Consider the following 14,033-nt stretch of genomic DNA (forward strand, 5'->3'; position numbering starts at 1 on the left):
AGACCTACCCTATGACCCAGCAGTAGCACTGCTAGGAATTTACCCAAGGGATACAGGAGAACTGATGCATACGGGCACTTGTACCCCAATGTTTATAGCAGCACTCTCAACAATAGCCAAATTATGGAAAGAGCCTAAATGTCCATCAACTGATGAATGGATAAAGAAATTGTGGTTTATATACACAATGGAGTACTACATGGCAATGAGAAAGAATGAAATATGGCCCTTTGTAGCAACATGGATGGAACTGGAGAGTGTTATGTGCTAAGTGAAATAAGCCATACAGAGAAAGACAGATACCATATGGTTTCACTCTTATGTGGATCCTGAGAAACTTAACAGAAACCCATGGGGGAGGGGAAGGGAAAAAAAAAAGAGGTTAGAGTGGAAGAGAGCCAAAGCATAAGAGACTCTTAAAAACTGAGAACAAAGTGAGGGTTGATGGGGGGTGGGAAGGTGGGGAGGGTGGGTGATGGGTATTGAGGAGGGCACCTTTTGGGATGAGCACTGGGTGTTGTATGGAAACCAATGTGACAATAAACTTCATATATTGGGGGAAAAAAAAAGAAAAGTACTGCCTTGACCACATAAAAATCACTGAAAGCCACTGATGCTGGTAGGCTGGGTCTGTGGACCCAGAGAGGTCCCCAGGACCAGCCAAGAGGGTCCCTGGCTGCATGCAGGATAGAAATCAAACGTGAGCCGGCAAGAGGTGAAAGCAGAGTTTATTGAAGGTATAGGGAGAGTGCAGGTATAGAATGTTTGGAAGACTCAGAAAGGAAAGGAGGGAGTCTCATCTTTGTTTGGGGTCTGGGGATTTTTTATTGAGGATCGTGATCTGGTGTACCTATTGTCTCAGGAATCCAGGAACCACCTAGAACAAAGATGATGCCCCGGGTGTTATTCTATGGAGCCAGGGGGCTTTGGCCTCGAGATGTCTATTGCTGGTGGTCTGGAATATACATATGATAGCTGTGTCTGGTCATTCTCACCTGGTCCATCCTTAGATGTTCTCTATTCTAGAGAAGTCATTAACTTCTTGCCCCTTACACAGAGGACATGCGCCAGTTGCACTGAGACATGTGCAAAGTAGAGGTGCAGGTCCTAGCAAGAATAGAAGCAGGAAAAGGACCAAACAGCAAGCTTTTATGCATTCCTTCAGTTTCGCTATCTCAGCAGTAAAAGGGAATGATGCACTTTGTTCATTTCTATAGGAACTTTTTGATGTCTGTAGGGCATTGCTGATACCCAGCTCTGGAGTAACTCAGGTGTGACCTCAGCGGCCAACAGTGATTAATAAACATTAGAAATTGGTTTTAAAACCTCCGTGGAGCTTAACCAAAGAAGTACAGCTCTTATCCCAATCTTCAAAAATAGTGAAGGAAGGCATTTAAATGTAAATGCAAACAGATATCAGTTCCCCTCTTTGACTACCCTCGAATAAGGAGATTATATTGGATAGAGTTTAGGATTTTGATGAAACTGTCTTTCACTGAAAAGAAGAACAAAACTGTATTTCAAGTTTATTAGACATTTTTTCCTTCCTAGGATGGTACTCTCATAAATCCCAATATTTCTAAATTTAGTTTATTTCCATTGCAGTAATTTTTATGGGAAAATATAGAAAAATGAAAATAGAAGACTAGGAAATATTTACTTTACTTTTACAAGATCCTTTCAGGAAAGGCACTGAACATCTACCATGAGCCAGGAGATTTCTTTATATATTTTAAGTTACTCCTTACAACAATGATACTGTAAGTAGCAATTATTATATCCATGTTATCTATGAATAAATTGAAATATCCTCAGACAAGATAAATGATTTTATCAAGGACTTAATGGCGGAACCAGAATTCAAGTTGCATTTTGAAATAAAGTACAGCCATGGAACTTCATTACAGAATGATTTATATGAGTAGCAAATTGTAAGAAATCATAAGTATCTAATGATAAATATAGCCATTGATGACACCAGGCCATTAGGAAGCTGTTTTACATTCTGCTTGTGAATGTCAGGTGACCATAAAGTTTTATGATATTTTTCATGAAAATTAAAAGAAACAAAACTGTATCTCCACATTTGAAGTATGTAAAGAAATATTCAGAGTTTAAAGAGTTGAAAGAAAGTGAACCAGAATACTAGCGATAGTTGTGTTACAACAGTGGGTATGTTCCTCACTCTTACGTTTTCAACATTTTTTTTTTTTAATGTGACTATGAGGGGTGCCTGGGTGGCTCAGTCAGTTAAGCCTCTGCCTCTTGATTTTGGCTCAGGTCATGATTTCAGTGTTAGTTCAAGCCCTGCGTTGGGCTCTGCGTTGCAGAGCCTGTTTGGGGTTCTCTCTCTCTCTCTCTCTGACTCTCCCCTGTGCTTGCTCTCTCTTGCTCTCTCTCAAAAATAAATAAATTTTTTTTTTAAAATATGGCTATGAAACTTATCTAAAAATTTCTAGTATCTCTTTATTTTCTTCTAGCCCTGGCAACATGATCCTGAAAAGAGAATTTGGGAGGCTGACATTACATTCCTTTCTTATCACAGGATATCAACTTCTTTTTTGCAACGATCTGACTGTACTGGTGTTGATGTGCCCTCATTTTGGAATATGCAGGAGTAGGGACCTAGCAAAGCTTTCCTCTTGAACTGTCCCCTGGCAGGCACAGAGACAAAGCCAAGAATTTGCAGGTACATCCCTATAATCCTCTGCTTACCAAGGATCCCCCAGCTCTCCAACTTTTACTGTTACCATTTCCTCATTTTCATCACTTCATCTTCTTGTAATCTTTTTTTCCAGTTGTGTTTGATTCAAAGCACTGATCGCACACAAAAAGGCAAGGTGTGTGCTGTAATATAATAATAATCCTTTGTGACTCACAGTTTGGAAACTGCAGGCTACTATCCATGCAGGCCCTAGGTATGGGTGCTTCCAGATCTTTGCCAGTAAGATAGTTGTTCTCCACTCCATTGGTGTCAATAACATGACAAAAATGTTACACAGATTCAAATGTCAGGAGAACAGACTAACCAGTTCTAATCTTAACTAACCAAAGCTGTCAAACCAGGGATCTTTTCTTTAAACCACCCATCTTTTGTATTCATATACTAGCTTAATCCTTCCTTCCTTCATTCTTCATTCAACAAATTATTGTATACCAGGCATTGGTAAATAATGCTGGAGATGTGAATGTGTAGAAAATAAACAAAACCCTTGCTGTCACAGAGCTTGTGTTCTGGTGGAAGAATCAAATAATGAATTAGTAAATGATAATCTAGATGTTTGTAAATGTTATAAAGAGATTAGGGTGATATGATTCATGGTGTATGTATGTATGTGTAGTCACTTTTGATGGAGTGGCCAGGGAAGGCCTCTCAGTTACTCTCTGAGTGAAGTCAGAACGTCTAGTGGAAAAGGAAGTAGCAAGTGCAAAGACTTTGGAGAATGGTCTAGTAGTTGAATGGCCTGGGTAGAGCAAAAAATGACATAAGATCATTTGGTAATCTTGGTGAGGCCAAGCCGTCCAGAGTTTTATGGTCCATGGTAAAGAGTTTGTATTTATTCTAAGCACAATGGATGTGAACAAAGGCATTTAAGTTGGAGAATGGCATGATCTGATTTATATTTTAAAGACCTCACTCTGGCTTGTATGCAAAGGGAATGACTGGAAAGGGTAAGAATACAAGCAGAGAGATTAGTTAGGAAGTATTTCAATACTTATGCAGCCTTTAAAGTAGAAGAAAAGTCAGAGCAGAATGGTGACATGGAATAATCAATTTTATTTGAAGAATGGAGTGATCAAATATATCAAATTCTGCTGACAGGATAAGATGAGTAGTTTGGCTCCAAGTGCTTCTCCAAGGAGGCCACTGATTTCTTCTATGAGAGTGGTTGGAGGAGGTCTTGGAATGAAGCCAGACTGGGTTGCACTGACAAAAAGGTTGGGGGGGGGGGTAGGTGGAGGGAGGAAGTGGAGAAAGAAAGCAGAGACAACTCTAGAGAGTTTTTCTGTGGAGGGAAGCAGAGAAATGCTTTGAAAGCAGGAAGACAGGTGAGGAACTGAGGGATGAGATCTTTTTAAGGACAAGAGGTATTAAATCAGGGTTACCTCTGTATATTCTTAATCTCAGGGAGAGATACAGAGATTAAAGAACGAGGAAGGAGCTAGTGAAAGATACAAAGTCCTTTCTCCTTAATATACCATGTTCTCTCCGCTCTCTTCTTTCTCTCTGTTAAGCCAAATCTGTTTCTAGTGAGAGTCTAGCATGAGCCAAATCTTTTGTATAAACGCTGTTCAGCTTGTCATCTCTCCCAGGAATATTTTAAGCCTGTTTCATTCACTGTAAAATAAAAGGCTGTTCCTTGTGAAAGAATTTCTGGCATCTGTGAGCAGAAAGGCTTAGATTTTAGAATGTAGGAGTGAGGGAGCCGAGGCACCTTGCTTAAAGGAGCTGCCCTGTTCTGAATCTACCTGACTACAGAAATTTCAGGTTCTGAAATACAAGCATCTTTCTTTCAGGTTTGAGCTTTACAGAGCCATTCCTGACTTGCCTAAACTGTGTCCCCATCCATGGGCTCCCCCTTCCATTGGAAAGTTCTACTTTTCTCCATTTTGCCATCCCAGTGACTGAAGAGTCTGCAAGGAGTGGGAGGTGACTATTAACAGGACTATAGAAAAATGAGTTTCGCAGTTTTCAAAACCAAGCTTATTTGATTGACATACTTTATTAGAGTTTGTCTTCCCATGCTGATCAGAACAAGGTTGGTTTTATGCTAGTCAGTGTTAAATGTAAAATAGGATACTGGTTCCTCTATAATTAATACCCTTCCTGTCCCACCCCATCATGTCCAACGCTTGTCACTGCCATCACCTCCACAGTGCAGCTTCCCCTTCCGTTCTCCTCTCCACTGGGTCCAAACTCACACTTAAAGATCTGGGAGGAGAACATTCAAGCAGAAAACTGTCTTTGTGCTGACAAAGTGGAAAGGCCTAGAAGTGTAAATGATCTTGGCTTCTTCAGAGATCAGTTAGATGATTAGTGAGCTAGAATAAAAGGGGACAGCTCATAGGTGAGTTCAGTCCAAGGGATAGGGCCAAAATGTTTTTAGCATCTTTCTGAACCTGCTCCTCTAGTCTTAGCCCCCACCCCACCCTGGTAAGTAGCAATTTTATGCTTCCTGTTTCTCATGCTGAAAGAGTTGTGGTCAACTTTTACCCTTTTTGTTCTCTTACATCCCATAGCCAGTTCATCTGCAGATATTTTTTTCTCTTCCTTAAAAATATCCATCTGCTTCATACCTCTATCATCACTATCACCTGGGCCCAAACCTCCATAATCTCTCCTTGGAACAACTGCCCTAACTTGGTACTGAGTCTCCCTACTTTTATTCTTTTCATCATCCTCATCCCTACAAGATTCAGAATATCCTTTTAAATCTTAACTAAGATCATGTCTTTCCTTTCTCAAAACCTCCCAATTGTGTCTGACCTCTCTGGTACTAAAATGCAAAGTTCTTACCTTGGTCAAGATGGCTCTCTATTTACATGGCTCCTGGTCATGAGGAGCCTCCATCATCATCTACTCCTTTCCTCCTCTCTCACTCTGCTTTGGCTAATCTGGCCTCCTTGTTGGCACTCTTAGCTGAGGGCCTTTGTGTTTGCTGTTTCTCTGTGTGGAACACTCCTCCCTCAAATCCAAGTTGCTATGTCCCATGTCACTTTATCAGAGAGACTTTTCCTGACCTTCCATCTCAAACAGCACCCTTCGCCATCCTATGTCCTTAACCTTTTTTTTTTCCTTAGTATTTATCAACTCTGGACTGTTTGTTTGTCTGTTTTTGTCTTCAGTAGAACATAAGCTTCTCAGAACATAAAATTCCTAGGAAGTTTATCCATTTTGTTCACTGCTATATCCTCATGGCCAGAATAACATCTGCATAGTGGGTGCTCAAAAATATTTGTGGAAAAGGGCATCTTGGTGGCTCAGTCAGTTAAGTGTCTGACTTCAGCTCAGGTCATGATCTCGCAGTTCGTGGGTTTGAACCCTGTGTCTGGCTCTGTGCTGACAGCTCAGAGCCTGGAGCCTGCTTCAGATTCTGTATCTCCCTCTCTCACTCTGCCCTCCCCCCACTTGCACTCTGCCTCTTTCTCTCTCAAAAATAAGTAAACATTAAATTTATATATATATATATATATATATATATATATATGTAATACATGTATTTGTGGAATTAATGGATGAAGTTAATTGGATACAGATGTATATAGATTGATAGATTGAATGATGAGAAGATTATGTTCTCTTTGTGTTGTTTATACCTTCTCAGTGGATTAGAAGCAAGGCTGTGATAGGAGAGTGAAGGGAGGAGGGTGTATTGAATGTTAGAGGAGACAGAGTATAAAGTGTTCTGTTGTAGAGTGAGGAGCTGAGGGTCCCCTGAGATTTGGGGTCATAAATTAAAAATGGAACAAGTCAAGATGGTTGTGCACCTTATTACGGACACTTCAGTTCACTCACAGACATGGAGTGAAAGTAAAGTTTGACCAACTTAAGCGTTTTTCTTGGCAAACCCCAATAAGAGCAAAGGATTTGGGGGAATATGCACATCCATGCTTATCCTAATGGACCATGGAATCTAAGAACTAAAAAGACAGGAAGTAGAAAGCAGAGAGTATGCTATTTGAAATCAATATTTTTGAAGGGGTACAATTGATGATAATGATAAAGCCTGGAATATGACCATGGGAATGGGTTACTAGGAGGGAGTAGAGGAAGAAATTGTTGGAATTTGAGGAAATAGCAAAGAAACTAGAGGCAAGGATGTTGATGGGATCATTCACATGAAAATTGAAGTTGTTAGGAATGATGACAGATCAGTGGTTGAGGTGAAGTTGCTGAAACCTGCTAAAATCTTCAGTATAGGATGAGTAACAAAGAGATAGGAAGATGACTAAAACAAAAAGAGGTTGCAAATTGTGTTGGCTGATGGCAGACATTTTAAAACAGCTGAGGTTTTAGGGGGACAAGGGAGGAGAAATGGTTTAGAGATAGCAATGAAGAACAAGAAGGACACCTACCCTTCCAGGCCTGTGATATATTTCCTATTGGGACAAAAACAAGACACCACTTGAGAGGACTATGAGAAAAGTAAGGTATCATGAGATGTCCAGGTTTCTATTAGATCAAGAATATAGAGAGAATAATCAGACTTTGTTAAAATTCCACAGTGGTTGGAGATACGAGCCTCAGTATTTTTATCTGTGTCCCACATTTGATTTTTGCATGTTCATACAGCAATTCCTACCTTTTAAATCCTTGTAGGCTAAAACCGTCATTCTTGAACTTAACAAAGTGCCAGCTGTCAAGTCTTTTCATCAAGCATGTTAGTGCTGACATGTACTTGTTGATATGTCAGAAAAGAGGATGCTAAATTAAGCAGAAGCTATGCAGAACAGAATTGCTGTGAAAATTTAAAGACACTTGACTTCTTATTTATTTATCCACTAATAATGTGTATTTTGCCTTTTTCTACAAAGTATTTGAGGAGCACAGTTCTGTACTTCACATTCCATTCTTTGGTCACTGTGCAAACCACAGATGAGCCTAAGAAACCAGAGAAAGAATAGATAGACAAACAAGATTTATGGTCTCGATTCCTGCAAAGAACATGGGATGAGGCTGAGCATTTGATGTGGAAATGCCACTGTACTTGACTGAGTCCCAGAATTAGAGCAGTGGTCTCTACTCATATAGGTCACCCCACCTCACCAAGAGTACTTAAAATTCCAGAGTCCGGATCTAGGCCACATCTGAGATGGCCAAGCAGCTCAAGTTCACCAGAGATCTGGTGTTAAAAATCCTCTCCTTCCCAATTCCTTTACCACCTGTCTCCATCTGTCACTCCCACAATGCAGAAACGGGTTTCCTTTTCTTTCTGTAAGCCCTCATTACTTCTTCTTCACGTATTTTTCAATCCTCTCTCCCTTCTTTTCTACAACTTTCTCAGCCCCAGCACAGGAGTGTTTTTGCTGTATATCTTAATGAAGGGTCCGTGTTTGATCAACTCTTTTCTGACAGTGGAAACTTTTTCTCTCAGATTACTCTATAATCATACATTTTGTTGTTTCTTTTTCTCCCCCCATGGAGGCAGATAGCAAAATTGGGATTTCTTTCAATATTAAGGCATCTTGAGTTCCATGGAGTATTAAAAGTGTACACATCTGTGTAACCACTTTTATTAAATTATTTCATTAATATTTTTCATATGCATAATCTTCAAAAATATGTTTTATATTGAAAGTATTTCAAAAGCTATTAAAATTGAATGTTTCAAAAGTGACTTTATGGAGATGAAAGGAAATACTTCTTTGAATTTTTAGGGCAATTTAAATAGGGGAGCTAAAATAGGTTTTAAGAAAAACCCCATGTGCCCAAGCCATTCAAATTGGTAACTAGAACAATGACACAATGTAAGTGGAAGACAGAGCTCTTAACGATGAGCAGTAAAATGCAGTAAATTAGAGAGGCAGGAATGTAATCCTATTGTTGTCAATCTGGTTTACCTTGTGACTGATAAAAACTCAAGAACGCATCGTGACTGGAGAAATTCCTATGGGCTTCTCCAGATTCCTTCTGTCTACCAGTCTTCCAGACCGGGGAAAGCTGGATTGCCCACTAGCTACTTCATGCAGTTAGGCCAACCAGACACACACCTGAAACTTCTAGCCCTTCCAGCCACTTCTGGATTTGAATGGGACATAATACCTTATGAGGAGGGGTATAGCATCACGACTGCCAAAGAGACTGGATATGCAACCTGAAAGTATGGAAAAGTTAACACCAAAAGGTGAGATTTCACCGGTGGGAAACAGGATAAGGAGATCCCTGGGCAGATGCCTGGGGTCCCTCCTATGAACTTCTTCAATCATGATAGTCAGGTAAAGCTTCTCTGGATAAGTACTGTATGCCAACTGGCTGCAACTGCCCATATGACCTGCTATTTCTTTATAGCTCATTGTGACACAGTAGTCAGTGTGCTGACTGCATCGTGTCCCTGTTACCTCACCGTACTTCCATTTTCTCCCACTCTAACTGCACCTTCCAAATAAAACACCAGCGTGTTGATCCTTGCCTCATATTTGTTTGCTGGGGAACCTGGGCTAAAACACATCCCCTACCTTAGAATTTTAGTAACATACATTATATATTTTATAATTGTGAATTGTTAGTAACCAAACACTATCATTCTTCAAGGTATTTTGTAAATACTGAAGGTAATTTTATGGGTTTCAGTATTGTAATGCTGCTTCGTTAAAGCCATCTGTTGATGCTTCTGAAGATGCTAATTATAGTAGCACTTGGAAGCTAATTTCAAGTAGCAATAATGACTGTTCAGATAGTTACCCATTGACTTTTATGGTGTGCTTGACTGTTATTTTCTAGAAAAACATCACTTATTGTGAGTGGCAGGGTCAGGGCTCAGTCCCCCTCCTGACCTTTCCAGGAGCTTGGAGGGGGAAGTCAGAAGCAGGAAGGAAATACTAACTTCTGGAACAAAAGAAATATTGGAAAGATGTGAGAGATATGGTGGTCAAGATACACACCTGTGTGACCTTCAAGATGTGACACCTGTACCAAACTCTGAGACTTCGTTTCAAAAAGAAAGCAAATGGCCCTCAGCATATCTATCTGGGAAAGACTCTGACCTCAGTCTTGTCTTGTTCTGGTTTCTCAGTCATGTATCTGTTCATTTCTCTTTAGTCAACTTCTCCCTTTCAGCTCTACCTCCTATTGGTTTCTTTGGTTGGCATCACTTTGACTTGTAGTCAAGGTTTTGTCACTCAATTTACTCTCTTTGGATTGGTTTTTGATGCTCCATTTTTTCTCTAAGTTCCCTCTTCTACGATTCTTATCTGCTACTCCCTTCTCAGCATCCATTGAAGACATGACCTGCACCTGATTTGACCTAGGCTTCAGCATTCAAGGGAGAAGAAAGGAGACTGTGTTCGCATTTTTTCTTTCACTTAAATTATTACTAAATTTTTGTTCTTCTCTGTCGCCTTTCTATTTTAAAATGTATGATGTTAAATTTTCTGGAATAGTAATTCTCAGGCTTTTGGGCATTAGGAACCCTTTATACTCTTCAAATTATTGAGATTCCAAATGCCATAAACATTTGCTATATTAGAGATTAGAACAGAATTTTTAAAGTATTAATTAATTAAAAACATAACAATAATAAACCCATTACATTTTGACATAAATAGTATTTTTTATGAAAAATAACTATATTTTCCAAAGTTAAAAAATACTTTTGAGAAGAGTAGCATTATTTTGAAAATCTCTTTCCTATCTGGCTTAAGAGAAGAACATTTGATTCTCGTCTGCTTCTGCATTCCATTTGTGGTTTTGTTTCAAGTACAGATAAAAATCTAGCCTTACTCAGATATGCAACTAGAAAAGAGACAGTCTCACATATGCCCTGAAAGAATCTCAGGGATCTTGAAGGGTCCTCTCATCACATTTGAGAACCATTGATCTGGAGTACACTGGGAAAATAATTATCATTTAAAAATTATTTTTAAAAAGAAATTAGTTCTGAATTCAAAGCAAGTAACTATATCAGAAGATTGCCAGTCCAAGCAATCTGGTGTGTTCTCAGCATTTCTACAGTTCAGATGAATTAATTGTCAAATAGCTAAAATGTAATAAAAATGTTTAAAAACTCATCCCAATATGTAATATATGGGACACAGCATGGTAAAAAAAGAAATTTGCTTAAAATGCATAATTTTATTAGAAAAGCATTTGTTTAATATCAATATATCATGTTAAAAAATTAAAGGATCCCACTGACTTACTTTATATTGATTAGAAATCTATGAAAACAAGAAGGAAACCTTATATTACATAAACTCTAAATGTATAGTGAGAATAAATTTGAATACTATCGGTCTTTTTTCCCTGTTTTTAAAAAACTTTTATTATTTAAGTACAGTTGACACACAGTGTTACATTAGTCTTGAATAGTAACAGTCTTAAATAAGAAACACTCAAGTTCTTAAAAATTTTTAAAGCATTATGCGATAATGAACATTATGTTTATTTTGTAATAATGAGGAAAACTTTATTAACCTGAAGCGAAGATTGTGATAAAAATAATCTGTATCCACTGCATGCCTCTTATATGAGGCACCTAAAATAGGCCAACTCATAGAAGTAGATAATAGAATCGTTACCAGTGGGTGCGTGGAGAGGAGGAGTTGTTCAAGGGGGTACAAAGTTACAGTTATCCAAGATGAGTAAATTCCAGAGACTGTTGCACAACATAATGCCTACAGTTAACTATACAGTCTTGTGCATTTTAATGTTTTTTAAGAGGGTAGATCTCATATTAAGTGTTCTTACCACACACACACACACACACACACACACACACACACACACACACCACAACACAAAAGGACACAGGAAACTTTTAGAGGTTATGTTCATTGGTACAAGCATAGAGATATGTCCAAACTCACCAAATTGTATACATTAATTATATGGGGGTTTTTTGGATACCAACTATACCTCAGAGCTGGAAAAAAATAATAAAAAAATAATGAAAATATTCTCTATCCAAATTTTCTTCATAAGCCATCTGCCGAAACTGAAATAGAGCGCACGGCAAGAACTTTTTGGAAGAGATCTGTCATGTCATCTGGCTGTTCTAGAAATGCCTCTCTTTTTTAAAGATCTTTCATTTAATACAAGTAGAGTATTAAAAATGGTCCCTGGTAGGTGGCTCAGTTGGTTAAGCGTCCGACTTCAGCTCAGGTCATGATCTCATAGTTCATCGGTTCGGGCCCCACATTGGACTCTGTGCTGACAGCCCAGAGCCTCGAGCCTGCTTCAGATTCTGTGTCTCCCTCTCTTCCCCTCCTCCACTCACACTCTGTCTCACTCTGTCTCTCAAAAATAAATAAATGTAAAAAAAATGTTTTTTAATGGTCACTGGTAGTAGCAGACTCTATTCCCTTTGGCTCTCGCAATTTCAGAGAAAAAGGGAATACATCTTTCTTGATTATTTGAGCAAAATTTCTGGTGAGGGCCCCGACTGGGATGACTTGGATCTGGTGGGTATTTGTGACTCAACCACGGTGACCAGGGAGGAGTACTTTGATTGGTTTGGCTGGGTTACGTGCCCACCTGTGTGAGAGAAAGGCAGGTGAAGTGATTGACCACCCAGTGGGGTTGGGACAAGGGTTCGTAAGAGAAGTGAAGAGGAGGAGGAGACATAGGTTGAGATGAACTTTTTGCCTTAGTGGTGAGAGTAGTGGTGTTTTAAATAGGGCCAAGCAAGAGGTCTGACAAGTTGTGATCCACATTTGTAACTAGTTCTACTTTATGTCTGAAGCAGAGAAGAAAGACATGCAACTGAAAAAAAAAAGGTGGAGTAGGAGGAAGGAAGAGACACAAAAAAGCTCAAGAATGAGCCTCTACCAATTTCCCGATTCACCCAGGTGGTTTTTGCTGTTTCTGATTCTCTGCCACAGTTAAGACATTTCTAAGGTGGGAGTTTCTTTCAGTTTTTCTCTTTCATTTTGCCTTCTAGGTGGACAAAAAAATCGTAAGAACTGAGATAGGAGTTCTTCTTCGCCTCTCACATCCAAACATTGTAAGTCATTTTTAATCTTCTATTTCAAAAATTTTCAAAGTTATAGAATGGGGTTTTTCTTCTTTGCTGGCCATGCTATTAATGAGATAGGGATTCTTCCACCACCATTAGGCAGCCATGGCCTACCCCTTGTCCTCATCTGATCACATTTTTTAATTCAGCAGCTGAATAAATCTTAAAAATAATACCCCTCAAAAGAGTCTCAAAATGGACAGATCGGCAATACATGCCATCTTTGTTTTCATGCATGAAAGGGTAACTAAAAATTGAAGTTTTGTTTCACTCTAAGAAAACACTGGCTTCTTCCTTTTGTGTGCCTATCTTATTAATATGCCATTGCTGAAAAAGCCTGTGAAGAAAATGCATTGCTTTCCAAAGTCATTTCAGTCTCCTTTGAGAGAGGATCTACTTCAGAAACAATGTGAAGATTCAAATAAATGATGTACTTCAATGGGGAAAATAACATGTCCTCAGAAGCTCTGCTCTAGGCTATGTCCAGACAAAGGTGCTGAGGGAAAGGTCTGGCAAAAAGCTTTCTGGAGCCAATGAAGTGAAAAGAACAAAATCATTTTCCAGGCCATAACTTGAACTGAGCCAACTACTTAAAGACAATATTTTACTCATTTCTTGAAAAAGTTATGGTGTCTAGGAGGATGACCTACAATGCTTAGTTAGGCTCCAAGCAAAGTGCTTAAAACTTAATGTATGGGTTAGCAATGCAGTCAGCTATAAGTAACAGAAAACTTGAATATGGTAGTGTAAACATATATTTTCTTATGTTATAATCAGAAGGCAGGCAGTTGCTGGCATTGGTTCAGCTCCTCAGTGATGCTATTCAGGACCCAGACATCTTCCACCCTCACGCTGTTCCTTCATTGTCCTAAATGGCTGCTCCACAGTTTTCACAGGTCTTCAGGCCTATACTCAAGACAAAAAGAACTGGAGCATGCCTGGGTAGCTAGTCAGTTAAGCATCCAACTCTTGATTTCAGCTCAGGTCATGATCTCACAGTTTGTGAGATAGAGCCCTGGGTAGGGCTCTGCACTGACAGCATGGAGCCTGCTTGGGATTCTCTGTCTGCTTCTCTCTCTGCCCCTCCCCTGCTCTCTTTCTATCTCTCTCTCAAAATAAATAATCTCTAAAAGAAAGAAAGAAAGAAAGAAAGAAAGAAAGAAAGAAAGAAAGAAAGAAAGAAAGAAAGAAAGAATTGAAAAGGCTTCGCCAGCAGAGTATGATGAGAAGAGTAGAGGCTTTTTCAAAATTTCCAGCTGCATCAGAATTCTCTTCAGATTTTATTGGCCAAAGCTGGCCACAAGATCATCCCTCTTCACTGCATGGAACTGGAAAATTGGGGCAGGACTATCCTAGGTG

The 14,033-nt window shown here is 39.2% G+C and overlaps 1 protein-coding gene across 1 annotated transcript in view; it reads left to right on the forward strand.

Annotated features, from left to right (window-relative positions):
* The window catches only part of CAMK4 (calcium/calmodulin dependent protein kinase IV), a 213,346-nt gene that overhangs the window by 116,779 nt on the left and 82,534 nt on the right, over positions 1-14,033 (forward strand). Inside the window, exon 4 of the mRNA XM_007094096.3 lies at positions 12,600-12,662. Within this exon, the coding sequence (XP_007094158.2) occupies positions 12,600-12,662 (63 nt within the window). The remainder of the gene's footprint in view (positions 1-12,599; positions 12,663-14,033) is intronic.

Source organism: Panthera tigris, chromosome A1 (assembly GCF_018350195.1).
Source record: "Panthera tigris isolate Pti1 chromosome A1, P.tigris_Pti1_mat1.1, whole genome shotgun sequence".
NCBI classification, from domain to species: domain Eukaryota; kingdom Metazoa; phylum Chordata; class Mammalia; order Carnivora; family Felidae; genus Panthera; species Panthera tigris.